General features: G+C 54.7%; 14 protein-coding genes across 14 annotated transcripts; 4 read left to right on the top strand and 10 right to left on the bottom strand.

The window, feature by feature from the left end:
• Positions 1-42: 42 nt before the first annotated feature.
• Positions 43-1,919, top strand: W97_03548 (uncharacterized protein; the record flags this gene model as incomplete). Its single annotated transcript, XM_007781444.1, has 2 exons — positions 43-404; positions 761-1,919. The coding sequence occupies 2 exons, from the start codon at positions 43-45 to the stop codon at positions 1,917-1,919; spliced, it is 1,521 nt and encodes a 506-aa protein (XP_007779634.1).
• Positions 1,920-2,544: 625 nt separating this feature from the next.
• Positions 2,545-3,822, bottom strand: W97_03547 (uncharacterized protein; the record flags this gene model as incomplete). The annotated part of the gene is made up of 3 exons (XM_007781443.1): positions 2,545-2,600; positions 2,655-3,313; positions 3,374-3,822. The coding sequence occupies 3 exons, from the start codon at positions 3,820-3,822 to the stop codon at positions 2,545-2,547; spliced, it is 1,164 nt and encodes a 387-aa protein (XP_007779633.1).
• A 330-nt stretch (positions 3,823-4,152) lies between these two features.
• Positions 4,153-4,708, bottom strand: W97_03546 (uncharacterized protein; the record flags this gene model as incomplete). Its single annotated transcript, XM_007781442.1, has 2 exons — positions 4,153-4,575; positions 4,649-4,708. 2 exons carry the CDS (start codon positions 4,706-4,708, stop codon positions 4,153-4,155), a joined length of 483 nt encoding a protein of 160 aa, XP_007779632.1.
• Positions 4,709-5,153: 445 nt separating this feature from the next.
• W97_03545 (uncharacterized protein) lies at positions 5,154-5,827 on the bottom strand (the record flags this gene model as incomplete). Its single annotated transcript, XM_007781441.1, has 3 exons — positions 5,154-5,621; positions 5,671-5,712; positions 5,774-5,827. The coding sequence occupies 3 exons, from the start codon at positions 5,825-5,827 to the stop codon at positions 5,154-5,156; spliced, it is 564 nt and encodes a 187-aa protein (XP_007779631.1).
• A 431-nt stretch (positions 5,828-6,258) lies between these two features.
• W97_03544 (uncharacterized protein) lies at positions 6,259-7,200 on the bottom strand (the record flags this gene model as incomplete). Its single annotated transcript, XM_007781440.1, has 1 exon — positions 6,259-7,200. The coding sequence occupies one exon, from the start codon at positions 7,198-7,200 to the stop codon at positions 6,259-6,261; it is 942 nt and encodes a 313-aa protein (XP_007779630.1).
• A 767-nt stretch (positions 7,201-7,967) lies between these two features.
• Positions 7,968-9,162, bottom strand: W97_03543 (uncharacterized protein; the record flags this gene model as incomplete). Its single annotated transcript, XM_007781439.1, has 6 exons — positions 7,968-8,171; positions 8,242-8,307; positions 8,363-8,650; positions 8,718-8,813; positions 8,875-9,012; positions 9,067-9,162. The coding sequence occupies 6 exons, from the start codon at positions 9,160-9,162 to the stop codon at positions 7,968-7,970; spliced, it is 888 nt and encodes a 295-aa protein (XP_007779629.1).
• Positions 9,163-9,522: 360 nt separating this feature from the next.
• On the bottom strand, positions 9,523-10,091 carry W97_03542 (uncharacterized protein; the record flags this gene model as incomplete). The annotated part of the gene is made up of 2 exons (XM_007781438.1): positions 9,523-9,615; positions 9,672-10,091. The coding sequence occupies 2 exons, from the start codon at positions 10,089-10,091 to the stop codon at positions 9,523-9,525; spliced, it is 513 nt and encodes a 170-aa protein (XP_007779628.1).
• A 344-nt stretch (positions 10,092-10,435) lies between these two features.
• W97_03541 (uncharacterized protein) lies at positions 10,436-11,029 on the top strand (the record flags this gene model as incomplete). The annotated part of the gene is made up of 2 exons (XM_007781437.1): positions 10,436-10,492; positions 10,547-11,029. The coding sequence occupies 2 exons, from the start codon at positions 10,436-10,438 to the stop codon at positions 11,027-11,029; spliced, it is 540 nt and encodes a 179-aa protein (XP_007779627.1).
• A 2,204-nt stretch (positions 11,030-13,233) lies between these two features.
• On the bottom strand, positions 13,234-14,553 carry W97_03540 (uncharacterized protein; the record flags this gene model as incomplete). The annotated part of the gene is made up of 3 exons (XM_007781436.1): positions 13,234-13,857; positions 13,917-14,276; positions 14,326-14,553. The coding sequence occupies 3 exons, from the start codon at positions 14,551-14,553 to the stop codon at positions 13,234-13,236; spliced, it is 1,212 nt and encodes a 403-aa protein (XP_007779626.1).
• Positions 14,554-16,859: 2,306 nt separating this feature from the next.
• W97_03539 (uncharacterized protein) lies at positions 16,860-18,917 on the bottom strand (the record flags this gene model as incomplete). The annotated part of the gene is made up of 1 exon (XM_007781435.1): positions 16,860-18,917. One exon carries the CDS (start codon positions 18,915-18,917, stop codon positions 16,860-16,862), a length of 2,058 nt encoding a protein of 685 aa, XP_007779625.1.
• A 2,827-nt stretch (positions 18,918-21,744) lies between these two features.
• W97_03538 (uncharacterized protein) lies at positions 21,745-22,624 on the bottom strand (the record flags this gene model as incomplete). The annotated part of the gene is made up of 4 exons (XM_007781434.1): positions 21,745-21,802; positions 21,859-22,344; positions 22,420-22,535; positions 22,601-22,624. The coding sequence occupies 4 exons, from the start codon at positions 22,622-22,624 to the stop codon at positions 21,745-21,747; spliced, it is 684 nt and encodes a 227-aa protein (XP_007779624.1).
• Positions 22,625-23,072: 448 nt separating this feature from the next.
• Positions 23,073-24,105, bottom strand: W97_03537 (MC family mitochondrial carrier protein; the record flags this gene model as incomplete). The annotated part of the gene is made up of 2 exons (XM_007781433.1): positions 23,073-23,714; positions 23,773-24,105. 2 exons carry the CDS (start codon positions 24,103-24,105, stop codon positions 23,073-23,075), a joined length of 975 nt encoding a protein of 324 aa, XP_007779623.1.
• Positions 24,106-24,547: 442 nt separating this feature from the next.
• On the top strand, positions 24,548-25,015 carry W97_03536 (uncharacterized protein; the record flags this gene model as incomplete). Its single annotated transcript, XM_007781432.1, has 3 exons — positions 24,548-24,617; positions 24,673-24,818; positions 24,875-25,015. The coding sequence occupies 3 exons, from the start codon at positions 24,548-24,550 to the stop codon at positions 25,013-25,015; spliced, it is 357 nt and encodes a 118-aa protein (XP_007779622.1).
• Positions 25,016-25,502: 487 nt separating this feature from the next.
• W97_03535 (uncharacterized protein) lies at positions 25,503-26,591 on the top strand (the record flags this gene model as incomplete). The annotated part of the gene is made up of 1 exon (XM_007781431.1): positions 25,503-26,591. One exon carries the CDS (start codon positions 25,503-25,505, stop codon positions 26,589-26,591), a length of 1,089 nt encoding a protein of 362 aa, XP_007779621.1.
• Between the last annotated feature and the right edge of the window lie 226 nt (positions 26,592-26,817).

Raw genomic sequence — 26,817 nt, 5'->3', positions numbered from 1 at the left:
TTGTGTGCAGAGCTATCGGATTTGGTGCAAACGGACGTTACAATGGCCCCCTCAGCGGTCCCAGTTGATGTCTTCCCTACCGCGCATGACGAGGCAGAAGTGTTGCGCCCTCTGAAGAGGACCAAGACCGAGTTGACTCATTCCATAACGGAGTCACAGCTGGGTGAAGACGGCCCTGACGCTATCCCGCCGCATCCTTTAGGCGTCAAGCCTCTAGGAAATGCTTACACGACAAGGAGAAGTCTGAAGGCGTCTGCGGGATCCTTCAAGAGGCTGCCGGATGAGCTGCTTGTTCACTTTCTTGAATACCTTGAGGCCGTAGATCTCTTGAAGCTAGGAGGCACGTGCAAGGCTCTTTACGCCTTTACGAGATTCGAGGATCTGTGGAAGACGTTGTTTGTAGAGTAAGCATGAAGCAGTTCGTTTTGCTCGACTTGCGCAGTATCCACTTTTCTGGAGTGTGTGTTCGTCACAGTCATATATTCATTTCTTACTGGAGCGTATAATGGGGGGTGGTAAGGCGTGGATCATTCCTTCATCAGTGAGACATCCTTCTCCTCTCTTTAGCCTCTTGCTCTGTCGGCATGGTTGGTCACAATTAGGCAAATATGGATTTCGGATGTAGCTTGACCGTATCTTGGGGGCTCACAACTGTTGTATGCTACTATACAGTCACTTGATAGCTAGCAGTGATTGCTTCGCTTCCTACATCCGATGCAAGTGTCAATGGAACAAAACTCGTGCTGAAACTTTCCGCCAGATCACCACCTCAAGACTTCACATGGCGAGGGACATGGCGCTCAACGTACCTCTGTCTTCCTTTAGACCTCGAGTCCCGTATATCCTGCGTCGACCTTTTCTCCGACGTCCTCCATCGCCCCTTCTACTGCGCCCACGTACCCCTCCGATCCTACGCCACCAACATCCCTCCCCAAAACGCCATTCCCCGCCTACCTGATCTGACCGTCGAAGAGTTCTCCGCCGACTGGACAAACACCCCCTTCATCCTGACCTCCCCCGTCAAAAGCTGGCCCATTTATGGCACCTGGACCACCACCTCCCTCCTCCAGACCTATGCCAGCACCCTCTTCCGCGCCGAAGCCGTAGACTGGCCTCTCGCAACCTATATATCCTACATGCGCAACAACACCGACGAATCCCCCCTCTACCTTTTCGACCGGTCCTTCGCCGCGAAAATGTCCCTGAGCATCGGCCCCGACGCCCCAGACGCGTCCTACTGGCCCCCCTCTTGTTTCGGCGCCGATCTTTTCAGCGTTCTAGGCGACCAGCGCCCAGACAGCCGCTGGCTCATCATCGGGCCCGCACGCAGCGGCAGCACATTCCACAAAGACCCCAACGCGACAAGCGCCTGGAATGCCGTGCTCACCGGCGCCAAATATTGGCTCATGTTCCCGCCCTCCGTCGACGTGCCAGGCGTCTTCGTCTCCGCGGACGGCGGCGAGGTGACTAGCCCGCTCAGCATCGCAGAGTACCTGCTCTCCTTCCACGCCTTGGCGCGGCGCACGCCGGGCTGTCGGGAGGGGGTGTGCTGGGCGGGCGAGGTGCTGCATGTGCCGAGTGGGTGGTTTCATCTTGTGTTGAATCTCGAGGAGAGTATTGCGCTAACGGGGAATTTTGTGCCGAGGGCGAGGGTTGCGGATGCCTTGGGGTTTTTGAGGGATCAGGGGGCGAATGTTAGTGGATTCAGGGATGACGTAAAAGATCCTTATGGGCTGCTCGTGGAGAAATTGGGGGAGAAGTATCCGGCGGTTTTGGACGAGGGGCTGAGAGAGCTGGAGAAGAAGACTAAGGGAAAGAGGGGTAAATGGGAAGAGCTCGTCAAGGGTGATGAGGACGGTGATGCCGATGACGGAGGGTTCAGCTTTGGGTTTGGTGGAGATGAGGAGGAAGTAGAGTGACAGAATTACTCAAAGTTTACGGAAGACCCTCTGATCAGGGTAGTCCGTAAGTCATTGAGACTACGCCAAGCCTGTCTCCACATCGTAAAACAATGAACGCATCCTCTTGCTGGTCTCTGCGCCCATGAAAACTCCACTTTCCTAGACGGAGCTGCTTCCATCACCGTAGGTTTCAATCCTCCTGCTAATCTTCCCGCCTCCGCTGTTTCAACTAGTGACCAGACGTTTTCTTGTCACGTTCGGCATGCTCGCTACGTGCTAAGCCGGTAGTGCGGGATGCTGCAAGTCAGCAGTATTGGGGACCTAATCAGCTCGGCTTTGTGATCCCGCCACACTTGCGCAAATATCGGATTGACAGCGTACGCTTGCCCTTATGCTGCCCTTGCTTCGCGCCTGAATCATCCCGGTTCGAGGCTGCAAGCCTCTGTTGAGAGCAGCGGGGGTTAGCTCGAGGCGATCGCGTAGACTCTTCTGGTTCGATGACCCTTGAGAAAACATGGCAACTGATGCCTCGCTGCAGAAGTGCGCCGTACTCCTTGGTCAGATCATCCAGTGGTGCCCGTGGAAGCCTTCGTCTCAACCCTGCGCCGATATAAGAGTGCCGAGCTTGTGGGCTCCATGGAGCTCAGACGTTTCGCTTCTTGCATTGCGCGGCTACAACGCTGATATCATCAAGCTTGCCTGTAGCGGCACCAGTCAGCCACCGCGTGAAGATGTGCAGCAGCAGACACTCACCTCCTTCGATAGACAAGCCCTCGTCAATAGCCTTCTCCATGTAAGGACTCTCCGCAAATGGATCTTCAGCAATAACCCTCGCAGCCTTGACCAGCTCTTGCGCAACGAACTTCATGACCTCCGCATAGCCAATTTCTCCAGAATCCGTGGTCTTCTGTATCTCAGCCTCACCATCCTCCCACTTCTTGAGGCTTTTCACAACGCTTTCCAAAACCTCGTGCTCCCAGAGATTGTCGATCACACCGTCTGAGATGGCTAGCACAACATCGTCCTCTTCTATCACGACACGATCCATAACCGCGTTCTTGTCCGGCGTGTCGGGACTGTTGGTACCAAGCTGGCGGGGACAGTCAAACCAATGCCACTGCTCCTCGGTCCTGAAGATAACTTCGTTGGCTTTGGGACGTAGCACAAGGACCTGCGAGTCGCCAAGCTGAGTGACGTAGAGGACGGGATGAGGCGGATTTTCATTGTCCGAACCTAGCAGCGCACCGCAAGCTGTCGTAGTGCCGTGCCATTGATTTGGCTCGGACGTCGCTTCTTTGGTACGCTCGTAAGCCCTCTGGAGGTAGGCCACCGGGTCTGGTTCAGAGGAGCCGCCGTAGGAGTCTTTCTCGGCTTCGATGGCCCAGAAGTGGAGGATCAGCCGTGACCACAGTCTTGTATGCATAGCTTGGGTTAGCCTTCCAGCCCGCCTTCATGGAGATATGTGGCCTCACGCTGCGTGACCCCTCTCCTTATGCGCCCAGGCTCCAACACCGTCGTTTGCGCCGATGAAGTTGTCGCTGACCAGTACAGCATCATCACCATTGGTGATCCCCCTGATCATGTCCCCATCGACGCTCGGCCTACGGTCCCTGCTCTTGTTATGCGTGCTCAAGGGATCGGAAAAGGAGCCGGAGGGGTACGAGAGGAAAGGCGGCGGGAACGGTCTCGAGGGCCTCTTGGCGAACAGCGCGTATCCGGCCTCGAAGTAGAAGGGGGACTTGGACTTCACGGGTTTTGCATCCTCGGGGACTGGCGTGGTGAGGCCTGCCTGAGGCTCCTTGGATCGTTTGTCATTGCGCGGCGTGGAGAGGCATCTCGCGCGAATTGGCTGAGGAACGCGGCGAGCTGCTGCTTGCTGGAGCAGGCCGCCGTAGAAGGGTTTCAAACGCGGAGTCTTCATGCCAGCGGCAGTGTTGCAGTGGGAGCTCCACTGAGCGAATGTTGAGGGCGGGCTGAAGAACCCTTGATGCCTTGAGTGGCGGATCTCGGTGTTGCTCCCGCGCTCTCTCCGCAAGCAGCGCTTCCCCAGATTCTGCACGTGACTTATGACGATAGGGCTGGTTGGGGGAGAGGCAGAAAAATCGGTCTCAGCAGCCCAGTAGGCGTACGCTGCTGAAAACGTTCCCGAAGGGTGCATATGGGCATCTCCCGTTAGGAAGCCCAGCAAACTCCCCATGCCACGCCTTTTCCTCGCCCTCGTACGCCTTTGCGCCAACTAGCTACCAACAACCTATGCAGGTCTCCTCTTCACAAACTCCTCGAGATCGCTCTTCGTAGCTACCCCGAGGACAAATCTCCTGCTACCATCCGTGACGACCGCAAAGTCCTGCGGTCCACTCCCATCTACCCCACCATTGAAGAATTGCTCCAGCTCCTCCAGCGGCGTGTCCATCGTGATGACCTTGTACACCTTCCCCTTCCGCCTGAACCGCAGCATAGCCGTCTCGACTGGATCTGTCTCCTTCACTCTGCCCTCCTTCAGCAGCTCCTTGAGACGAGGTATGCTTAGGTAGCCCAGCAATGCGCGGTTCTCCTGCGATACGACGGTGAGGTGGGTGTAGTCTCGTTCGAAGGCGCTCATGAGGGCGTGTGATATCGGATCCGTAGGTTTGCACGATAGCGCTGAGGGTGGGTCAAGGTCTTCGACGGTGGCCTCGAGACAGTATCAGCTACAAAGATCAGACGGTTACGATGCGATTACTGAGCGCTGGATTCTGCGCACGTACTCCGCGATATTTGTCTGCCCAGGCCGATTTGGCCGGGCTGCTCGTAGGGCCGTTTGGCATTGTGGCTAACGTTGCGCTGGTCATGTTTTGCTGGATCCTGAAGGTGTTTCAAGCTGGGTTGTGAAAGCGACGGTTGTTACACACGAAGGACGAATTTATCACACGTCACGTGCCCGAGTAAATGCACCCAAGCATAACTGTTTCGTACAATCAGGTGAGTAGTGATCGCACGGTGTTTTCGTGACAAGATTCCCATTCGTAGCTACAACTTAAATCTAGAAAGCCAATTCCTGCGAGCTCTTTGCACGGCTAACCGCTTGCTCAACATGAACTTCCCTCCTATTGGCACACTCTTGGCTTCTACACTTTGATTTCTTGTGAGCCAACAGCTAGGCCAAGTGTGTTTGCTGACAGGTATGATTCTGGCAGTTGGACCTCAGACCACGCTCGTCCAACCAAAGATATCCAGAACCGCGGACAACACCGCACAAAACAGACCGATCCTCTATTCCTTGCCCGCCCAGTCGTATACCAGCCTCCTCCTCTTGACCTGGTCCCCCTTAACCACCACCACATTCCTTACATACCGCCTATCCCCCTTAACCTCCATGAATCCCCAGATCTGCCTCGCCGTCCACCCAGCCTTCCCATTTTCGACAAAACTCTCAATCGCCTCACCATCCACGATAGCCTTCTCCCACCCCTCCTTCAGGTACTTCTCGTCATAGTCGCTCTCGTCCAGGTCAGACAGCTTGAACCAGCGACTCCGGCCCTTGAGCTCCCCGAAGATGTGGTCAGTGTGCTCGCGGAACTGGTTGTCGAGGACGCGCAGCTCGGTCGTGCCTTTGATGCCGCCGGTCGCGGTCTGCTCGATGTCGATGTGCGTTACGGATGCGTCGTCTACGTATTCCTTGGTGTGGAGGGTAATGGTTGCGAGGGCGATGGCTTTGCGCGTGAGCCAGCCGACGCCTTGCTGAGGATTGTTAGCCGGAGCTGGGGATTGGAGATTGGAGGGGGCGTACCAGGGCGAGGACGGAATCGGTCTCATCGGACAGGGTTTTGTTCTGTGGGGAGTTAATGTCAGTTGGCGGTTATACTGCATGCTGTCCTCGAATGCTCGCATACCATAATCCACTTTCCATTGAGGTCCTTGAGACTTGCGGTTTCGGGGGCTGCCATGGCTGCAAATTGCTTACTGTCAACCAAAGCCACTAGAATGGCGGACGAATTGCGGTTGGCAGCCGGCAGATGCAAGGTACGGCAGCGCTTTATGCATGGTTAAAAGAGGCTGTGGTTGCGTTGCACATGCCGCCAAGATGGGTGCACATGTGCCTAGGTATTTCGACGCCAAAAGGCGGGGGCGGACAATCTTGGCTTTATCGATTAGATTGACATGGCGGTATCAAAATTGTACGAGTACCGAAACGCAGCTGTCGGGACTTTTGCCTGATGCGGTACTGAATTGTAGAGCAGTGCAAATATCAACAAGCCGGGCCTTAGCTGGATTGCGTCTTCTTGCTTCGTACTGAAGGGTCTGTGATATTTAATCGCCGCCGCTGAAACTGAGCCTAGGGCGCGGAGCGTAACTAACATCTGACCAAGCCTAAGCTTCAACTAAGCATCTCTCTTATCGTCTGGTCGATAGGGATTGGCGTCCTGCCCCTCTCAGCAAGCAAGTTCTCCAGGACCTTGCTCGCTGGGCTACGATGTGCGCACTCGCCCTCTCTCACCGCATCGTAAGTCGTTGCCCACCATTTGATGAAGGCCTCATCCATCCCTCTTTCCTTTATATAGTAGCGCTCATACTGTGGGCGGGTCACAACTCGAACATTGACTGGGTACCGTTTCACCTCGGATACTGTCCTTGCAATCTGGCGAAGCGCCGTGGCTTCGGTTGTTGCCAACGTAGGGGTCATTCCACACCACCGCGTGGAAGTGTCGACAAGTATCATAGCAGTCGCCAGCCCTAGATCCGCGATGGCGGCAAAGGATATGTAGCCGTCGCCTGCTACAACGACATCCCGTCGAGTATCGCTGCTCGGGTCGTAGTGACCAAAATACAAGGGCCAGGACTCGTTGTACAGCCCTTCTCGAATGACAGTCCACTGAGTGTCACTGAGCATGGTAAGAAATTCTTCGGTCCGGTTGTGTGCTTTCATGACGCCCGCTTTCGACCGGTTGGTAAATCCCAGAGATGTGTAATAGATGTGGCTAATGCCAGCTGCTCGAGCGGCATGTACTGCAGCGATATGATGCTTTTCGCGTCCGCTACCGTATGCTGGATTATCGAAGTCCATGGTGATCTGAGGCGATGAAACTAGCAGCAGTTTGTCGCAGCCAGCGAAGGCTTTCTCCATTGATGCTTGATCCTCGTAGCTGGCGTACCGAACCGTGACACCTCTCTCCTTGAGGAAGTCCCACTTGGCGTCATTCGGGTCTGAGGACGTGGATATAACAAGCTCGTTGGGCGGGACCAGATTGAATTCGGATATAGCCTGCAGCACAGCCCCGCCGAGCTTCCCAGATGTCCCGGTGAGCACAATCTGCGGCATGGCAGCTGCTGAAAACAATACGAGATTATCTGGGCGAAGTCGCGAACGTGACGCGGGCGCAAAAGGCTAGAGACAGTATCGACGAGACGACGCGTCTTGCGAAATGGACAAAATGGAAGGTTGACAATGAGGTCAACTGCCGAACTCCGTGATGGCTGCGGGACAAAGTGCGAAGTGCTAGTTCGCGGACGTTCCTCCGGACACAAAAGACGCAAGCTGATTGGTCGGACTACCAGACTCTGACCCATCTGCACCATCAGTGGTGGATTCTAGACCAGAGGCCTGCATGCGGGCCTAGACCACAAAGACACAATGCCATGACGGATGACGAAAGTGCATGCAACAGATACACGTTACCGAATACGGCAACTTTGCCGCTTGTAGAACACTAGTGGAGGTTTAAAAAAAAGCGAAGAAGTGGATGGAGAGTATGTATTTGGGCGATTACCTACACTATCTAGAGGTTCAGTCTTAGTGCTAGGAGGACAAACAATAGCGGACCGCAATGAAACCGTGTCCTGCTCGCACGAGACGAGATATTCAGCGCTAGTTGGAGGGTAGTATCTGACCAGAAAATTGGGCGTGATGGCAGTTGCTCTTAGCTTGCCATGGTGTCTGATCGTTATGGGATTGATTGAGAGGAAAGATGGGAGTCTCTAGCAGATCGGTCAGAGCTACATCTAGGCCGACTGGCGACGGACAGCGAGCTCCCATCGGCTGTGTACAAACAATATGTATAAATGTGTTCGAGAGGCAGTCCGCTTCGCTCATGGAGATGGCTCCTCAAGAAGTGAATGCATATCGTGACCCATACTTCTCACCTGAATCTTCATGCTCTCCAAGATCCTCTGTTTCAGGTCAGGCCCGCGAATGTCAGAACCAGTAAAGCCACCATGTGTTGCGTCGAACTCGAAAGGCTTTACCGCCTTCCAGATGTGGTGAATTTTCGATGGCGGTAACGGAATCATATTCTACGTCAACACGTTAAGCTATGCAACAGCGCTGGTATACAACTAGAGACTTCAGCTGGATTGAACTCACCGGTATGCTCCACATGAACGAGTAGCTAATAGTACCGGGCTGGCGGTCTTTGTGGTAAAGGCCGGACTGTCACAACCCTGTCAGCGCTTGACTTGGCGAGAGGTGCAAAGGAGCTACCGACCGGCGCAGCCATGAGTGTATCAGCGTGAAGTAACTTCTTGTCCCAGTGGAGGCACAGACTTCCGTCAAAGTGGCCTCCAGCTTTGATAGCTGTAACACCAGGCACAATAGTTTCCGTTAGACCTTCGATAAATCTTCGAAGGTTCCAGTTGTCCACGCGGTTGAGCCACTTCTCATCCTCCCTCGACACGTAGACGGGGCAATTGAAAGCTTTGGCCCACTCCAGGTGCGTGGTGTAGAAATGCGGATGGCTGATGACGATAGCCTTCAAGCCGCCTTTGGAGTTGATCTGTGAGCGAGTTCAGAGAGAGATACTCCTATGTGACATCGCTCCACGTTCTTGGGGCAGATCTTACCGTTTCGATTGTCTTTTCGTCCAGATAGGCAATGCAGTCCCATAATACATTGCCCTCGGGCGTCTCCAAGAAGATGGCCCTTTGCCCTATTCCAAGCTGCAGCTTGCGTTAGCCGTCCACTGTAGAGATGCCATACGCGCGTATCGTAGTGCCACACCTTTGGCTCGGTGGTGATGGACCACATGCGCTTTTCCACACCATCCTGCTTCCACTGATTCTCATGCTTTCCTCTTTCCTCTCCCAGACTGGTCCAGCACGAAGACTGGCCAGATGGCGGAACGAATTGCCGTGGATCCTAGAGCGGCTTGTAAGCTCGCGTCAAACAAGTTTGGATCTGATGGGATGCCACATCGCAGATCCTACACCCGCTTGGCGGCGAGTCAGCCGGGATATCAAACTGCGTGCCGCACGTGCTGCAGAGCAGCAAGTTGTCGCTGCCGGCCATGATTCAGGCGTTGTCTACAGAAAAGCGATGCGTGTGCGTCAGAAGTTGATGCTTTGGAATTCTTGAGTTCCTGCTGCGGGGCAGTTTTTAAGCGCAGCACGGTGAGGGTCATCTGACATCAGAGGAGCTGAGAAAGCTGCACAAATCCAGACCAAGTCACTCCTTGATGGCGTGCCATCAACTACAGGATGAGTTCGCGGCGGAAGTGATGCCGCAATGCTACTCCGTAACACACCCCTTAATGATGCCTCTCGCTGCGTTTCTGATACGCCTGCCCGCTTGGTAACACGTGAAAGCCGAGAACGCAGTGCTGATAAACCTGTAGAAGACGAATCTATCGAAATCGGATGACCGTTAGGACTATGCGTAGTTGAGGACGCCCTTAAGCACCCATACCTCGCCGTTGGCAACGGTTTCGGCCACACTTGTTACTTCGACATTGCCTGGTTGTATCTAGGGGCATTGTTTCAGCTATTGCCCGGATTCCACTGATGGCATGCTGGACTCACCACTTTTCTTCCGTCTCTGTTCTCAAACCAAATGGTATTTCCAGCGAGCGTGGTCACCCGCTGGTTCTCCCGCCACGGGCTCTCTGGTAGAACATGCGCCTCGACAAACCGCCTCAGGTTCTTGTGTGCCCTGTCCTCGCCCTCAGACCCATCGTAGGCATTCGCACCGTACTGATCGTAGTCCCTGGTGTCTTCCCAAGGCTTCCTCGGTAACTGCATGATAGCGCTATTCTCAGGCGCAAGCACCGTTGTATTCTTCGAGGCATCCTCCAAGCGGGATGCAACAGTATCGATGTCTCGTGTGAACCCGCCAAAGATGTTGATATGTCGTGTTTTGCCGATAATATCGGCTATCACAACTCCGTCAGAGGAGTCTGAACTAGGTCCCCCTTCGTTGGAGGGAGGTACAACAGGCGCCATGATGGGGGATTGGTCTTTCGATATGGCGGCTCTGAACCTCTCGATAAGGTGGGGACTGGATCGAGCAGCGACAGAGTCTACTATTAGCAGACTGGTAATAGAGTAAAGTAGGAGTGCAGCCTTCATCTTGTTGTGTCGGTGCTCGTGGATTGCTGATGCTCAACGCAACGGAGCAGGGCGGTTCCGCGTCATGGCGCACGTGATTCCGCGATAAATCTGCTGCAGCTATCGCTCTCCGAGTTTCGACGTTGAACCGACTCATCTTTCACCCTGCAATCAACTCCGGCCAGCATGGCTTAGGACGTGTCTGTTGACCTCACTAGTAAAGACGTGCCCTTCTTACAATGTGCACCAAAGAAAGAGACCCTGGCGCCTCGTTGAAGATCCCAAGTGTGACAATTGTAAACGTTCAACCGCGAGTGCTTCAAGTTGCATGAAGCTGACACAGTTTCCAGGAAGATCTACATCGTTTTCGATCCCGGCATTTCCACGACATGTCAACCCCTACAATACATACCTTGCCCCCAAACGAACCAGTTTGGGACGCGCCTGAAGATGAGCATGAGCTAGGCTACTACGCGGATGGAGTCAGGCGAACCATCACGGACGAGCAGATTGCTATGTTCCGGCACAGTGAGATACAGGCTTTGCTCAGGGAGAGAAGGCAGAGGCAACAGCTTGACGAGTCGTCGTCAGCCCGCTCGGACGAGCAAGAAGACAGAACACCGGACGAAAATCTCTCTCGCGGCCAAACTCTCAAGCGTGCTACACCTGAAACTCCTGCAGACTTGTCTCTCGAGCAGACCCAATCGAAGAAACGGAAGCGGAGGAAAGGACCACGCAAACCGAGTCCAGATCCTGAAGAGGAAGTGACTTACCGGCGAATAGCCCGAGAACTTGATGAACAGACGGACGTCGCTGTAGAGCTCGACTATTAAGCTGCCAGCTTGGTCCTTATCAGCACACTTCACCGCCGGATAAAGATGTGAGCCAGATCAGGTATCGGCGTGGATTGACAGGGCGTTACTGGTTGGGCACACTACTTGCGCCTTCGCATAACACAAGCTCACCTTGGTTCACCAAGTTGAAATTGGCCGCAGCAGGTAAGCCTCCAAACGCAAGCCGACTGTCGTCGAACGTTGTGCTATGATGAAACCCCATGTATCGTCATCCTTAGTCGGATGCTAGAGCGGAATTAGCAGTGTAGCGAAAGGCAACCTGAAACTACGCTGCTAGTTTTTGCTCGGCTATGACGAAGAAACAATCTTCTCTCTGAGCGCACGTCCCGTCGTAGAGACAGCCAATGCAGCTGGTGCTGCTGCGACGAAAGTCACTGACCTGCTATATAGGCCCGACCTTCGCAATAGAATCCGAAGAACCGTCACTTCTCCGGAGACACTTTAGCAGAGTTCAGGCTTCGCCGCTGGCTACTGCTCCTGCTAAACCGCACGACAGGTGCAACGGTGGAAAGGGACGACTGACATGAGGTCGAGGTTCCACGAGCGTGACCTCAAGACAACCCAGCTCGCGTCTCCGATCAACATCTGTACCGAGGTGCTGCTCACGCATCAGGAACTGCTTTTTACGTTCGCGGAGCTGGCACAGCCCCCTCAACCGGTGGATCTTCTGAACCAGCCCCAGCAGTGGCTATGGGTGTACTATGCAGCTCTAAGGGATAAGATCAACCTACGGAATGAATTCGGTGATCAGAAAGTGGTCGGTTCCCGAGTTGGTCCGTTAAAGAGAGACCATGCAGAGCCATTGGTGTGTTGATAAGCAACTAGAAATCGGTCTAATTGCTCGGAGATGGAGCGTAAGAGCCGATATTTACTAGTGTTGAAGAGAATATCTCATTTGCTGTTCTGAGCTCGCAACCTTCAGATAGAAACGAGTCGTTTAAGAGCTTTGCGGATCAGGCTTACAGCGAGGCAGCGTGTATAAACATAGGTCACGGGAGCAAAATCATGAGTCTAAGCCTTTAAGATCTACAATCATTCTATTTGCACGCGTGCAAAGCTAAAGCTCTTGATTGGTTTGGCCCAAAAGCTACGCATGCTATATGTTCTGCCCCTTTGTCCTGCGCTCTCGCAGATTCCAGTCTAGCGATAAGCCCTCGGTGCTCCCGCCCTCTCCCAACTTCCTCGCCCCTTCTCGGAAGTCTGCTTACATGACCGTGCAGGCCCTAATCTTGTTGATGGACTTGAGAGGATAATAGTGCATTTCTTTACCCATCTTGCCTGTCGTCGTTTGCTTTTCCTAACCGTGATCTTTGAAGTTAGCTGATGCTGTTGCGTATTACTCGTGCTGCTACAATAGTGATATCTGGCAGGCTGAAGGGATCCCCAAGGCGTTGTTTTATCGAAGATGTACTACAATACGAAGGGCCGGACAGACGTTCGGCTTTGTTTGCGAGTTGGATTGTTCAGAGATGAGGCCTTTGTTGCGGCGGGATTTTGGAGGTTACAAAGGAAGCTTGACAAAGGGCAATCTTGAGATGAAATGTCTATGGACAGATGCTTGCTAAGGATCAAGGGGAAGCTGTGAAAAGCCTCTGTACATGGGTTCTACAGATGGCTTGCGGCGGTGTTGTAAGTCGGAGCCGTTCAGTGCACGGAGTTCTGGATAATTCGACTTTGTAGTGGACAAACAGGCTCAGAGCTAGCAACTGTACCTCAAGCGGCCACCAGAACGTCCTTATCGAGCACCGAGGATAGCTCTTGTAGAGCGGCATGAAGCGTAGCATGCTGCGCTCTTACTCTGCTCCGCTTATCTAACACACTCGTCGTGTCTCGGGCTTCGGACCGCGTACGGGCAGTAGCTTCATAGGATGCTGTTAAGTTAAGTCACTTGCATACGAAGGCGGAGCAGTAAGGATGCTCGACGGGAGTCCTACATGGATAGTCTGTCTCCATATATGTATATAGAAGTGAAAGCCTGGCCGTCTCAACCATGCCTCGTCGCCACACTAGCGCCGTTTTCGCTGTTCCGCCTATACCGCTCGCTCCGGATGCAAGTATAGTAAACCACAATTAGCCGCCCTAGCTTTGAAGAGCCTGGTATATCGCTGGAGAAGATCTCTCTGCACCTGGAAACGCCTCGCTGTGGAGAAGTCACACGGCCCAGTATTGGGTACATCCCTTTTTTAGAAACTCCTGTCCGTCGCGCCCTCGATCTTGACCTCGCGTATCGGCCGGCCGTTGTCCCACTCGATCTGGCCCGGCGAGGTTCGCCGGCTCGGACACCCCTTCTCGAGGTCCACGGTTTCGTGCTCGACCTCGATGGTGGTCTCCTGGCGGATATCCCCTAAGCCTTTGCTCGTGCCCCAGTTCTGACCCTGGTTGAGGACCCTCTCGTCGCTGTCCGGGCTGCGGTCGCGGCGCCCAAACTTCTTGACCTCGAAGTCGAAGCCGCCCTGGCGGAGATCGTCGTTCGAGGATGACGTGGAGGCGTTCCGGGTCGTCGCGTTCACGTTGGACTTTAGATCCGAAAGCTGGACGTCTGGGCCGCCGAGGCCGGTGTGGTTGGAGATGTTTCTGCTGCGCGGGTCGGACTTGCCGTAGCCGGTGCGGTGCTGGTCGTGGTTGTAGGACATCTTCGAGCCCGTCATGCTGCGCAGGAAGGGTAGCCACTCGCGCATGAGCGGCCAGATCATCGGGAGGTTGGCCACCCAGACCGCGACGGAGGCTTCGCGTGAGTACCACAGCATGTAGGATGTATCCCAGACGTCGCTGAGGTTGAAGTACTTTGTGAGGAGGGCTGCAATGATCTGTGATATCGGATTCGGTCAAAACCAGCTCCAAGAGTGGCGAAAGCTTGCGCACTTACGACGAATGTACCCATGCTGAAGACACCGGCCAGGATAATCTTCTGCTTCAACGGCAATCTAAGGCGCAGAACCATCGGTACCGGGATAAGGATCATGCATACGTCGCTCGTGAGATTGAATGCAGCCTGGACGTATGCATATCGTCGTAGAGTTGTGCACTCGGGATTCGGAGGTGGAACAGCCCAGTATCCGTTGAATGGTCGACAATTCGTGAAAAATGCAATCTCGGTAGCCACCCAGCCGACTGCCACATATATAGCCAGGTATTTGACCAGACGTTGCTGAGGTGTGCCTTGAGTGATGCGCTGATACATAAAGAGTAGGCAGGCCTTGAGGGTGTAAATTGTGTTGAGCATGGCCTGTGATGTCAGTACTGTGTAGAGACTTCAGCCCAGATGGTGGACCAACCTGCTCGGAAACGACGACAATCTTGGAGCCTAAGATACGCTCCTGGACTTCCTCGTCTGTGAAGGGCAGCTCCTCCTCGGTGTACAGATTGCTACCTCCGCCACCTGCTACGACGTTCAAGCAGACGATCAGGATGATGTACAAGACCTTAAAACTCAGAATCAGCCGTTGAACAAATGCAGGCGAGGCAGTAGTGGCCCACCCCCGCAAGCCCCATGATGTAGTCATCTGGAGCAAGTTCCTTGAGGCCAACTCGATGCACCCTCGCGTATCTGGTGGCTGTGAGCAGAAATTCGACGGCTCTCACTATAGAGTTACGCACATTCGAAGACATATGATAGATACGCTGATGCCGAAAAGAGGCCAAGTGTTGAGCGCCAGTTCCTTCACGAACGCTTCGTCGAAGCCACCCATGATAACAATGGGCCAGAGCTCGATTGTGGAGGTAGGATTGCGAAATTGTGGTAATGAAGCGGTGCTGATAGAGAAGACAGGCTATCTCTTGGAAGATACCGATGAGTCAAGGCGGCGACAGTGCGAAACGAACCACGGTGAAGCTGGTGAAGCCACCGCTTCGAAGCGTGAAGTGACTCGGCTCAAGTGAGTGATTGGCGCGTGACATACACCTGCTGCGCAAGAAAACGGAACAGAACTGATATTCAGGGATTGAGGTTCAGGCGCGGCAGGTCAGCCCTCCGGTGGTGCTCCCAAAGAACAGACTGTCGGCGCAATCCTGCAGGTACCAAAAGAAGGTTGGAGAAGGGGGCGTAAAATGCGGCAGATAACGCAGAGAGAGAGGGCTTATGAGGAGACAGGATTGTGCACGGTATGGTCTGTAGATCTCGCGGCAAACGAGCTGCTAGCATCAAGGAAGTTGCTGTAATCCTCGCAAGCCACCCTCAGCGTTCGTTGAAGGGCTCGAGGGCGTGCGTTGCGGTGGTGACATTGGACATTGGACCGGCGCCGTGGGGGCTTCTGGAGCTGGCACACGCGTGCAAACGACCTTGGCTGGCCCGCTGCAGGGGCTCAAAAGTATGGCTAGAGATCTTTTCCCGACAGTTTGGGTTGACGGGAGGTGTTTGATTGCTTCGTGAAGTGAAAGCGAAATCCAGGGCCGCGATTGATGCGCTTGCCCTAACCCGCCCCCATCTGTCGTTGGTCACAGTGATAGCTCTGCGGATCATGCACCTAGCGACGACAATTCAAGGGTTACCTGCATCATTGAGCAGAAGAAAGCATCTAATGCAGACACGGCGGGTGTGCCGGATTGGTTGCCGGTGGAATCTCTGAACGGCTTGGGAAGTCCCCGCCCAGGCGCAACCAGCACCGATTGAGCGAAATGGTTTAGAATAGAGCGATCCGTCGCGGGAGCGAAGGATCGCAACGTCTCTGGGCATTAAAGCCACCGCTTCTATCCTGAACAAGAAACGCGTGCGAAACGGAGGGCGGCGCGTCTGATCCGGAGAGACGGCGTGTGGTCTTGAAGCGGGATCGAAGCCACCAAAGCCTCCCACGAGCCGTTTTCTGCGGAGTGATTCGAGGACTCTCGACGATCGGGACGTCAACTTAGTTGTTGCGCCCCAAGTGCGGATTAGAGCCCTGATGGCGGGAGATCCTAGCAAGCGAAAAGGGGAACGTCGCCCGGCTTCATCTTCGCACACGGCTCTTGCTCTACTCCGTACTTAGCTCAGGGCTCGCTTCTGGACTTCCGCCCAGCGCCTTCGCGGTCAGGGCCTGGCGTTTGCGTCCCATCTCGAGCAGACGGCCCGTGTGAGCGGCCCAGCCTTACCGGGGCGGTGGCCGCGCGTGTTTGGAGGTCCTCGGAGATATTCTGAGCGAAAGAGGGAGGTAGATAGATAAGCCGTTGCCATCTAACAACTTCGGCCTGCTGTCGTTGCCGCGGCTGTGACTTGCTGGTTAATCTTGAAGCATCATGGAGCAGTGACCCTCCTCCTCGTTTCAATCATGCTTGGGGAACGGAGCGACGCGGTTACCGTCAAGCAGGGATGAAGTCGAGCGAACCTGACGATCGTGGGAGCGGGCGGGGAAGTCGATCCGTACACTGGTCGCTCCGTCTAACTGATCGCTCCCTCTAGTGAACCAAGAAATGTTTCAAAGCCATAACTAGCTAGTCTTCCGCTTCGCTGCGGTGGTTAAAGTGGAAGAGGAAAGCGAAGGACATCAGGCGAACGACAGTCACCAACAGATGATAAACGACATATCGATTCAAGTAATAAGTCGCTTGGCGGCCGTGTAGACTCAGCGCATCCCCCATCCTGCCTTCTCTCGCTCTGGCGAGATCCATATATAGATATCCAAACACCAACTACAGCTAAAGCCAGTAACTCGAACATGAACTTTGTACGCTGCAGAACGCGAATATGCATTGGCGGGTCTGACACGACCCATATAGAAACAATCACGCTAAAAGCAAGTCCCCCAACCTGCGCCGATAGCTCACTGGACGAAGTCTCAGCTGCATTGTATTGTGATATCAGGATGAACACAGAAGATGTCACTCGCGAAGCCACTCATTACCACGCCCAACTGCCGCGCCTCGCCGAGACGCCAAAGCCGCCCAAGGCGTGCTCATTCTGCGTCATATTTGGCTGCTGCTTCGCCCATTCACGAATATACAATCGCAGTGCTGTCCAGCGCGCGCATGTATACTCGGTGATATCCAGATCGCCGGGAAATTCATCGTCGCCGAACCGAATGTAGCCACGGGCATTAGCAAGTGCATCGTCTTGCCGCAGATCTGCGATAGACGTGCCAGAGATCCTACTCAGCTCTCCGTCGAACTTGCGAGCGAGAGACGGATAGCCCAGCGAGAGGTAGTTGTATACTTGAGTAACGAAGGCGTCGTCGAACTCTTCGTCAATGGCTTGCTCGGCCATCAGCTTCTCATTGAGGCTCGCCATCTCGCCGATGTCCGGATTGGACGGAGGTGGTGATGGGGGTAGCTCTTCGCGTGTCGGTGTCGGACAGGGCGTCGTCACTGGATCACCTCTCTCGGCACTAGGAGTGAGGAGCCCACTTGGACCGCGTGGAGCTGGGCGGCCGCTATCGAAGCAGTAGCCGTTCCACAACCCTTTCCCGCTCGACCGCCGACTGCTAGTAGTAGACCATAGTGAAACCTTGGGCGAGGCTGTAGCCTTCCCTTGCCACAGACCTTCGGGTTCCTCGATATTGGCCTGCCCCGTGAGGTAGCACATCGACTCGCGCACTGCGTGAGAGCCCTGGGTGACGTCAAATCTTGCAGGTTCAGGGGATGGACACCTAGGGAATTCGATGTCGCCTCCCAGCATCGGAGGCCTTGCGCCAGCGCGCATATGCTCTATGCCAATCTCTCGTTGCCGCCCACCGGCCATCTTCTTTGGCTGGCCGGGGACTTGTTCATGGGCGAATAACCCTACCGGCGTAGGACTTGCCCAAGGACTACTTGTAGTTGATTGTAGCCGGCCGGTTCTGGAGTGCGATTCTCGCCTGCTCGGCGTTCGATACCTCTGGTGATCGTTCTGCTCCTGACGCTCTCGCATTCCTTTGAGTTCCCAGTTCACCTGAGTAAATCGAAGGTCATGTCTGCTGGTCCGCGCCGTTCCAGGCAAGCTGCGTTCGTCCGTGTCGCGATCTATGTAATGATCAACTGGCTCGTGGAAGTCACTGTTTGGAAAAGCCGCCATCGCTTGTTCCCGTAACTGCTTCTCAGCGGCCCTCGCTGCAATCTCTAAGAGGTACCCAGAAACTCTGTCATCAACACTCTCTCTAAGTCTTGTCGCGTGCTTGTACATGTATGAGTGATCGGAAGACGTCGATGGGGAAGTTGACAAGGAGGGTAAGTTAGATCCTTCTTCAGATTCGGAAGACTCGATGGTCTCTAGTTCGGGACATCTAAATGAACGTGAGCGTGCGCTACTGGTGGAGAGTTTCCGCAAGTCGAGTGGAGCGCCAATCCTCCGTGCCTCCAGCACATCAAGATGGGACACGTCACGCAACTGGGGTACGTGTAACATGCTGGTGGCAGGCGTGTTGTCTGGTGGTGCAGGTAATATGCCGGGTCGTTGCTTCCCCAGCACATGATCGTCAGGTGTGGCCTCGGTCTTGTCGGAAGGCAGGATCGCTGGGCTCGTGTCACCGGATTTTCGTGTCCGTTTCGCTGTCTCTATTAACTGCGGCGCAAACTTTCGCCGTGGAGGTCTATCACTGGTTTGGCTCCTATCTTCCGCCGCCGAAGCGTCGCTTGCGTTCCCGGATTTGTTTTGACTACTTCTTGAACTTGTCTCCACCGGCTGTGGACCGTACTTCCCCCTGGTGTTACTTGTCTCCTCAACATTGCGCCGATTCCTGCTGCTCGAAGTTGACGTCTCTACGGGCTGGGGTGTAAATTTTCGAGTGGTTTTCGTGGAGGTCTCTACGGGCTGGGGAGCAAACTTGCGGTGTATCTTTGAGGTGGTCTCTATGGGTTCGGCAGCAAACTTTCGAGTGGTTTTAGCGGATGTCTCTACGGGTTCTGGTGCAAATCTCCGAGATGACTTCAAGCCCGTTTCCACTGGTTCGACTTTGAAGCGCCTTACAGGTGGTGGAGAGGACATGGTGCGTGCGTCAGCCACCTCACTTGAGGACGAGTAGCGACACGCGAGTGCACCAGAGCCGCACAAAGTCCTATTGCTTCACCGTCCTTGTCCGGAGGAGAAGGTTGATTCAACAGGCACCTTGTGTGTCGACGACGCAGGTGATATAGGCGTGATCTCTGTGTATGCGGGCCAAGCAGGTCTTTCTTCATTCCCATGCAAAGGCTACCTCATGATTCAGTGCGCCAACCTGATGCAGTATATCCCTCGTTTCCTACGCCCGACAAGTGTTTCGCAAGCAAGCCACTATGCGCTTTTTTCGGTGGATCCGTGAAAATGCGGGGAAGGCTTGATCGGGCGTTCTCGGGGCAGCGCGTTGTCGGAGTAGTGTTTAGTCCCCAACTCTCTTCCACAACCAACCACTATCCGAACCGACTAGCTCTTAATACTGTCGATCAATGAGATTGAATCCCGTATATCTCCCTTGAGCCGACAATTCAGGCGGCTCTACCTTGTGACTGCTGCGGGAGGTGCCTGGGGCGTTGGTGGAAGCGCTTGGGGAGCTTGACCGAGCAACGGTGTCGGAAAGGTGGGACAGGATCTTGAAGAGGACGTGAACGATCTCCTGTTACCTTCATGTCAGTCCTCAAAGCCAAGCTTCGCGCAAAACAGCAGGGCTGATTGCGTACCGGAAGCTGTACGAGGCGTTGAAGTATTTTTGTTGATTAACGACTCCAGAAGATAAGCTCACTGATCCACGCCAGCCAGCCCGGAGCATGGGTCGCAAGTGATGGGAAGCAGCGGTCAAACGGTCTGGCGTCGAATTGTAGATATGACTCCTCTGCAGCCGTGACGTTGAGATGTGGGGATGGCGGGAACATGTGCTGATCAGGCTGATCAGTCGTCCAAACAGACGAGCTTAAGAAAGCTTCTATCGTCGCAGCGTGTAACGAGGGTCGTTCAACCCAGGGACGTTTTGCTAGGCATGTAGATTCTAGCGGTTCAACGGATTGGTGCCAGCTGAGGCCAGTGCGCTGCCCTGGTTGCGGCTCCTGTCCAGATGCTGGGCCCGAACAAGCATCCACAACGTGTCGAAATGTTCAGATTCCTTCGGGGATGCCGGTAGGCGTCAGTGAGCCGGTGCGTGTCCTCTCCTAGGCGGCCAACACGAGCTCAAAATTCCAATGTGCGACCGGCAACAAGGACACGAATTGCGCAGTTGAGGCCTTAGAGCCCTCGCGATCAACCCGGCCAATCCCTAGCTCGCAGGACAACGCTGACGCGGGTAATCGCTGGTTGGACCTCAGGACGACAGACTTCCGGAGCGGTGTCCCGAGGGACGGTTGCCGCAGGGTATCTTCTGCTATCACTGGAGTTGCAGGTTAGTTATGGAGTCTTGCTGGTCCAAACCGTGCTCTCCCAATGGTTGGAGTACCACCAGCCTTAAGCTTGGCACAAAGGTCTATCTATTGCCCGAGCATTGTCGCGGGACAGCGTTACTGCTCGGAGCGCCGGCTTGTCATTCTGAGATTGTATTGCATGGCGCTGCGGGCGTTTACGTGGCTTGCGTGAGGTGTGCGTTGCCCTCTCACGTGATGCTCTCCAGCTTCGTCCGCTCAACTCAGTATTTCTCAAAAACCTGTCCGTTTGGTGTTGTTTCATCTCTCGAGCTTAGCATTGTGACTCTGCCTCTTCGCACGGAGGCAAGCTGTAGCAGTGCATAGCAAAAGACTGCCGACCTAGGTAACTGAAGGTCCACCGCGGAAGCTTCCCGGATGCACGAGCATTGTCCGACGACGCCTTGATATGCACACCACACTTCCAGCACGGATGTACAAGAACGTCTCCGGTCGCGCTCTGAAGCATCACTGTGCATAGCTGTGCGGACTGTCTCGGATAGAGACGTCCGGACATCGCTCCTCGGCAAAATATCTATGATGTACTGCATACTGTTTGCAGATACAGTTCATCAAACAGTCATACCAACACAGCAGTAGCAAATTGTATCCCCTAGAGAGCTGGCTCGACACTGAAGCTTACAGCCAGTAACGGTAGGATCTATGCAAACTACACCTTGAGGGAACGCAGCCTAGAAGGTCCGCAAAATAAAATCAAACCCTTAGCATGAGGAAATCGAATTTGCTCAAAAGTCCCGAGCTTGAAGATTTAGATTCAAGAACATGGCTTGACCAGCTCAGACTCTCATGGAACGAGAACAGATAGTGACAGCGAAGGACCTTGGAGATTCGGAAAAGACTTATGACGAGCATAAACAAATCTCCCGGATCATTCAGGCTTCAAAACGAAGCCTCTCAGCAAATGGCCAACAGCGGCAACAACCACTCTTCCATAGAACGTCGGAGTCGATTGCTCTTCATGCTGTGCGTAAAGGGTGTCTCATGTTCGCAGCAACGCCCGTGTCCAGCGCAAGGGACAGTCCGTTCACGAATGCAACAACGTGCGCCGTCCAGTTGGCGGTGGTTCCGGGCTCGGTGACCTCACCCAACTCCCCTCGTAGCAGTGGCGAACCGTTCGCTCCGCAGCATTTTCCTGTCAAAGCTTGTCAAATCCGATGGGCGCTGACAGTATTTGCTAGTAAAGTTAGATGCTAACAGGACGCAAAGTGCTCGCGCACAGTGGTTGCACCTTGAACTCTGAGCAACAAGACTGCCAGCCGTTTCAAGCTGTTAACAAATGGGAACAATTATGGAGGACAACACTGACCGCACCTTGGCGCCCCTACATCTATCGTCTAGATCCTACAACATCCGTTCTCCCAAATGCGATACGCCAAACGCCGGACTGCCCGATGCGATGCCACAATCCGCCCATGCAGACTCCACTGCCGCTACTTGTTATGCCACAGTAATGTCTTCAACCCGTCCCAATGGTCCGAATTCACGTATCTGCGCCACGTTAGCAAGCCACTCCCACACCAACCCAAAGCAGCATTGGCACCCACATATAATTCATACTGCTCCTCAAACTCGGCTGCACAGTCTCCGGATGCCACCTGAAGACATACATGACGGCCGCCCAACTCAGACTCGCAAAGACCGTCCACGCATTATCCCGAATCCGCTCCCTCAGCCTCTCGTCTCTTATCAAGCCATACCCGCCTCCGCTGCCACTCACCTTCCCCTCGCCGCGCGGCAGAATCGCCAGCTTGGCCAGCGCCAGCACGACCCGCGCGAAGACGTAGATGACGATCTGCTGGTTGACGCTGCTCTGGATCCCCCGCCCGAACACGGCATACCCGCCGATCAGCCCGGCGAGGAAGGTGTCGTAGTGGCGCTCCTTCTGCGTGGGCGAGCTGTAGCGCAGCAGCAGCATCGAGGTCTTGTAGATCAGCGCGAAGCGGCCGAGATTGCGGGCGTGGGTGCGGGTTGCGCGCAGCACGAGGGAGACTTTGGAGCGGAGGCTGCCGTGCCGGAAGAGGAAGATCATGCTGTTTGAGCCCCGGATATATTAGCGAGGGAGTTCGATATGGGGGGTAGAGGGAGAGGGAAGGGGGGATGCGTACACCAGCGCGTGCGGGAAGCGGACTTTGGTGCCGTAGACGATGCCATTGCGGAAGGCCTTGACGAGGGTGAGGAGATCATGGTAGCGGGGGTCGAGGACGACCTGCTCGAGAGAGGCCTGGGATCGCGGAACATCAGTAAGGGATTTGAGAAGTGCGAGTATAGCTTCCAGCTATGTCTGACCTTTACGGCTTCCAGATTCTCCATGTTGCGGGCGCGACAAGCTACGTCAGCAGCCCGGCCTCACGCTGCGCAAGAGCTGTAGTGACGTCGGAGGGTCCTATCTTGGAGCTGTATGTCTCGAGCTTTGGATAAGGTATACGAGCTTTGTCAGGCACGAGATAGGAAGCGGAATGGGTTGGCAGATTGGAGTCACTGGAGTACGGAGAGCACATGGCCATTGTTCGGCGGGATGATCAAAGCCGGGTTGCGCCTCGGCTCTTCAGCTGCAACGCACCCCGCGACGCGCTAGGGTCCCTTGGCAGATCTGGCAGATGCCGTCCGAACATGTGAAGAGGTTGCACGGAGCGAGGTCCTTCAACAAGATTGTAGATTAGCACCGCTGAGCAGCAAACAGGCTCTATCGCAATCAGGTGCATTCGTTGTTCTCTAGATACCTCTAAAACGCCTGCAATGCCGCTAATCGTAACGCCTTTCACGCGAATCGCCGCCGAAGCGCCTCGTAAATCGTGAATATGAACGCCGAGCTTGGGGCAGACCTGGCGACGGTGATGCCGCAGCCTCTATACAAACCCTTTAGACCCTGCTGCTGCCATAAAGACCTCGCGGCAGCCCAGAATGTACGTCTCCCTCCAGCCAGGTCTCTAACATCCTCCGTCTGCATCCGAGACTTGATGGTGTCCGCTGGGTAGAACATGAAATTGTAGCTCATACCAGCAGCCGCGCCTGCCGTCATCTGCTGGTGGATCGGGAGCGGCGCGTCTCTGGCGTCCTGGCGCATCCTGCGGAACAACAAACTCACGCCTTCGTAGCTACCGAACCAGGCCGCCGATCCACCCGTCTCGCGGATGAGGGTGCCCAGCTGTCCGTGCCAAAAGCCTAGCAAGCCTTGATGACGGTACACAGATGCGATGAGCGCAAGTGGGCCTGACCGCCGCATTGATGCACCCGCGGTCTCGAGCGGTACCTGCATCTTGCACTTGATGAGCTCGATGGGAGTCAGGAGGAGGGACGTGAATGCGCCGGATGCTGCGCCGCAGACCAGCAGCGCGTTGAACGGCAGAGGCTCAGATGCTGGAAGCACTGTTGCTTGTAGAACATCTTGCGCGATTCGGTACTGCGAACACAGTCAGACACTTGCGACAAGGTCAGGATGCGACAGAGACGCAGCATACACTGAAGAAGAGACTGCTCGTCTCAACCGCAGCACCGACGAGCGGTGCGCTGATCCCTCTGTACAAGCCCAGAAATCCATCGCGGCGCAGAGACTGCTTGAAACAGTCTAGCGGTCCTGTGTATTGCAGCGGTAGGTGGTCGGGCTGTGACTGTAGCCGCACCTTGACGGTGTCGAAGGGGTATTCAATGAACTTTCCCACGATGCCTGCCAGGGAACCGAATGCTACGTCCTTGAGTGCTTCCTTGCCTTGTCCGGCGAGCGGATCTTTCTCGATGGCATTGTGAGGTGGGTCGACGATCGCGACGGCACTGTCCGTGAGGTTCAATGACATCTGGGAATGTCCGGCGATTTAGGGTGCGTCTGGTGGTGTGGTAGTTGTTATGCGCGGCTCTTGGTGCTATCGTGGGAGCATTGCGGACGCTGGCGAAGTCGGCTGGGAACGAAGCGGTGAAGAGGTGTTTAGGGCGTGAACAGGGCCGGCTTCAGTATCGGATGGCGACGCGTCAATCCGTTCTTCAGTGCCAAGGGTGAAGACGTTTATTGTCTGTCGTCATCCAAAATGACTGCCAGACAGAAAAATCGGGCGCAAAATTTCCGAGCAATCATCTTCGCATCTGCAGCGTGACCGATTATCAAGATAATCTAATCCGCGCTCTATCGCCGGTGCCAAGACTCCTTCTACAGAAATTCACCAGCACTTTCCCCACGACGCGCCAACCTCTAATACAACCTGTACGGTTCAGATACTAGGAGCCACTGCATTTTGAATCATCATGTCGGTTGAGGTCGCTGCTGCCTCGTCTAGTGCCCCCGCCGTAACAGCGCTTGGCCTGCGAAAAAATGGTATGCTCAATGATAATAGTCTACTTGCTATTTTCTCAGACTTATGACCTTGCAGGCAAGCAGTGGCACGACCAAAAAACAGCCTTCCGCCCCAAAGCTGGCCTGACGTCCTACGCGAAGCGCACAGAGGAGCGCAAGGCTCTCGCAGCGGTTAAGGCGAAAGAGAAGGAGATGAGGGACGAAAAGGAAGCCGAGAGACAGGTACGTCCTGATGCTTCGCTGGTAGCGCGACGCTTCCGCTGATTTGGTGTCTTCAGAGACGCATACAAGGGATCAAGGACAAGCGTGCTGCCAAGGAAGAGAAGGACCGGTATGAGAAGATGGCAGAGAAAATGCACCGCAAGCGGGTTGAACGACTGAAGAGGAGGGAGAAGAGGAATAAGCTGCTCAAGTCGTGAGCTCGTTGCTGTGCGGTTGAATTACTCATATCTACAAGTGGCGGCTGGCTTGAGTCCATCTGTGGACGTTGTGGGAAACGGGGGGTGAAGAAGGGCGTGCCTGGCTAAGAAGGCGCAAACCCCTGCCGAACATCAGCTACAAGCTGCATGAGGGTGCAGATATTCCCTACTACGCATTCTTTGCGAGATGGGACTGCCAGGGGACCAGTCCGCGTTCGGAGCCAGGGTGGAGTGTCATGGCTGTAGGAAGTGCTGTTCCGCTCACCAAGCGCAGTAGCGCTGCGCAACGGTCTCTTCGCGAGCTATGTCGAAATGATACCTTCAGCAAATACAGACAGTAGGAATGGGATTGAATTCAATCAGCCACAAAAGAGACATGACCCTGCACGTGACCTCCCTGTATCAAGTACCTCTAATAACCTTTCACTTACCACCACCAATTTACTTTCGGCGGTCCGATACCCTCAAAGGACATGTGATGGAATACATGACTTCACCAGACCGGCCAAAGCCACCTCCAATACTTCACTCACATGCAACCCACCCTAAGCTCACCGCGCCGGCTCGAGCAGCTACCGCACTCGAAACCAGAACCCCGAAGAAATCGCACCTCCACTCCCTGCACCACCACCACCACCACCACCACAAGAACCACAACCACCACGTGAGAGATGCCGTGCAATCAGCAGTCCAGCTCTACCACCCCTCGCCCTTCGGAGACACCACAAAGCAGCCAAAGCACGGCTCATCAGACACGGCGCCCTCGAGCGTGCCCTCGGTCTCTGGCAGCAGAAGAGGCAGCTTGGGTATACTGGGCGAGAGTGTGGAACATCGGGGCGCAGTTCAGATACCAAGAGTAGTGCGTCCGGAAGATGTGGAGGTCGAGCGGCAGCGCAATGAGAAGAGGGAGGAGGAGCTGCGTACCTCGCTCCAGACGCTGTCGGAGCACTCGCTCCGCGCAACGCGCCAGCTGGATGACACATACTATTCCATTCTGGAGAAGGCCTCGGTGCTTCAGTCGACTATTGACAGGCTTCAGCAACTATCCACCAGGATGAAGGAGCTGCATTCAGAGTTTGAGGGCGAAACCGATGAGCTGGGAGCTGACATACAAGCCCAGATTGACGGGTTTGGAGGCTTCAGCCACCAGAAGGAAAAGGTGCAAGAGTTGGAAAACCGCGTCAAAGCGGGCAGAGAAAGGACAGGCGCTCTGACTGCCCGGCTCGAAGATGCCAGCAAACGCATTGACGCGAGGAAGGAGCTGGAGGCTGAATGGCAGGCCGCAGCCCGCCGCCGGATGAAGGTGTTCTGGAGCATCGTGGGCGCTGTGATTGCGTTGATCACACTCACGGTACTCGTTTATTCAGCGAGGACATCTTCGAGCCAGGGCAGTACGCTGGGCGTACCTCGACCCAAGCATACCTTGGATTTCGAACGTGTCTCTATCCCGCCTCCCGTCAAGGAGCTTCTGGGCAGTATTCGTACGCCATCATCGAGCAGTCCGACGCAGTTGCCGGTCTTTACTGGGTTGAGTGCCGAAGATGATCCAAGACTCCGGATATTCGATGAGCTTTAGATGTCATCATCCATTGTCAGAGAAATCACAGGTCGCTGCTAAGTCCGTCTATCGGCTATAAGAGCTTCGATTAAGAACCAAAACGGTTATGTCAGGAACAGCAATAATTTAGGGTGGGAGCCACAGATCAGAAGACTACAGGCTTGGAGTCTGTCGAGTACCGCTGTGGATTACACCCTGCTATGGTAGACTATGAACCAACTACTCTCAGACAGTCTAGGTGGGT

Source organism: Coniosporium apollinis, assembly GCF_000281105.1.
Source record: "Coniosporium apollinis CBS 100218 chromosome Unknown supercont1.14, whole genome shotgun sequence".
NCBI classification, from domain to species: Eukaryota; Fungi; Ascomycota; class Dothideomycetes; genus Coniosporium; species Coniosporium apollinis.
Note: the sequence above shows the minus strand (reverse complement) of the source record. Positions and strands in the feature narration are given on the sequence as shown.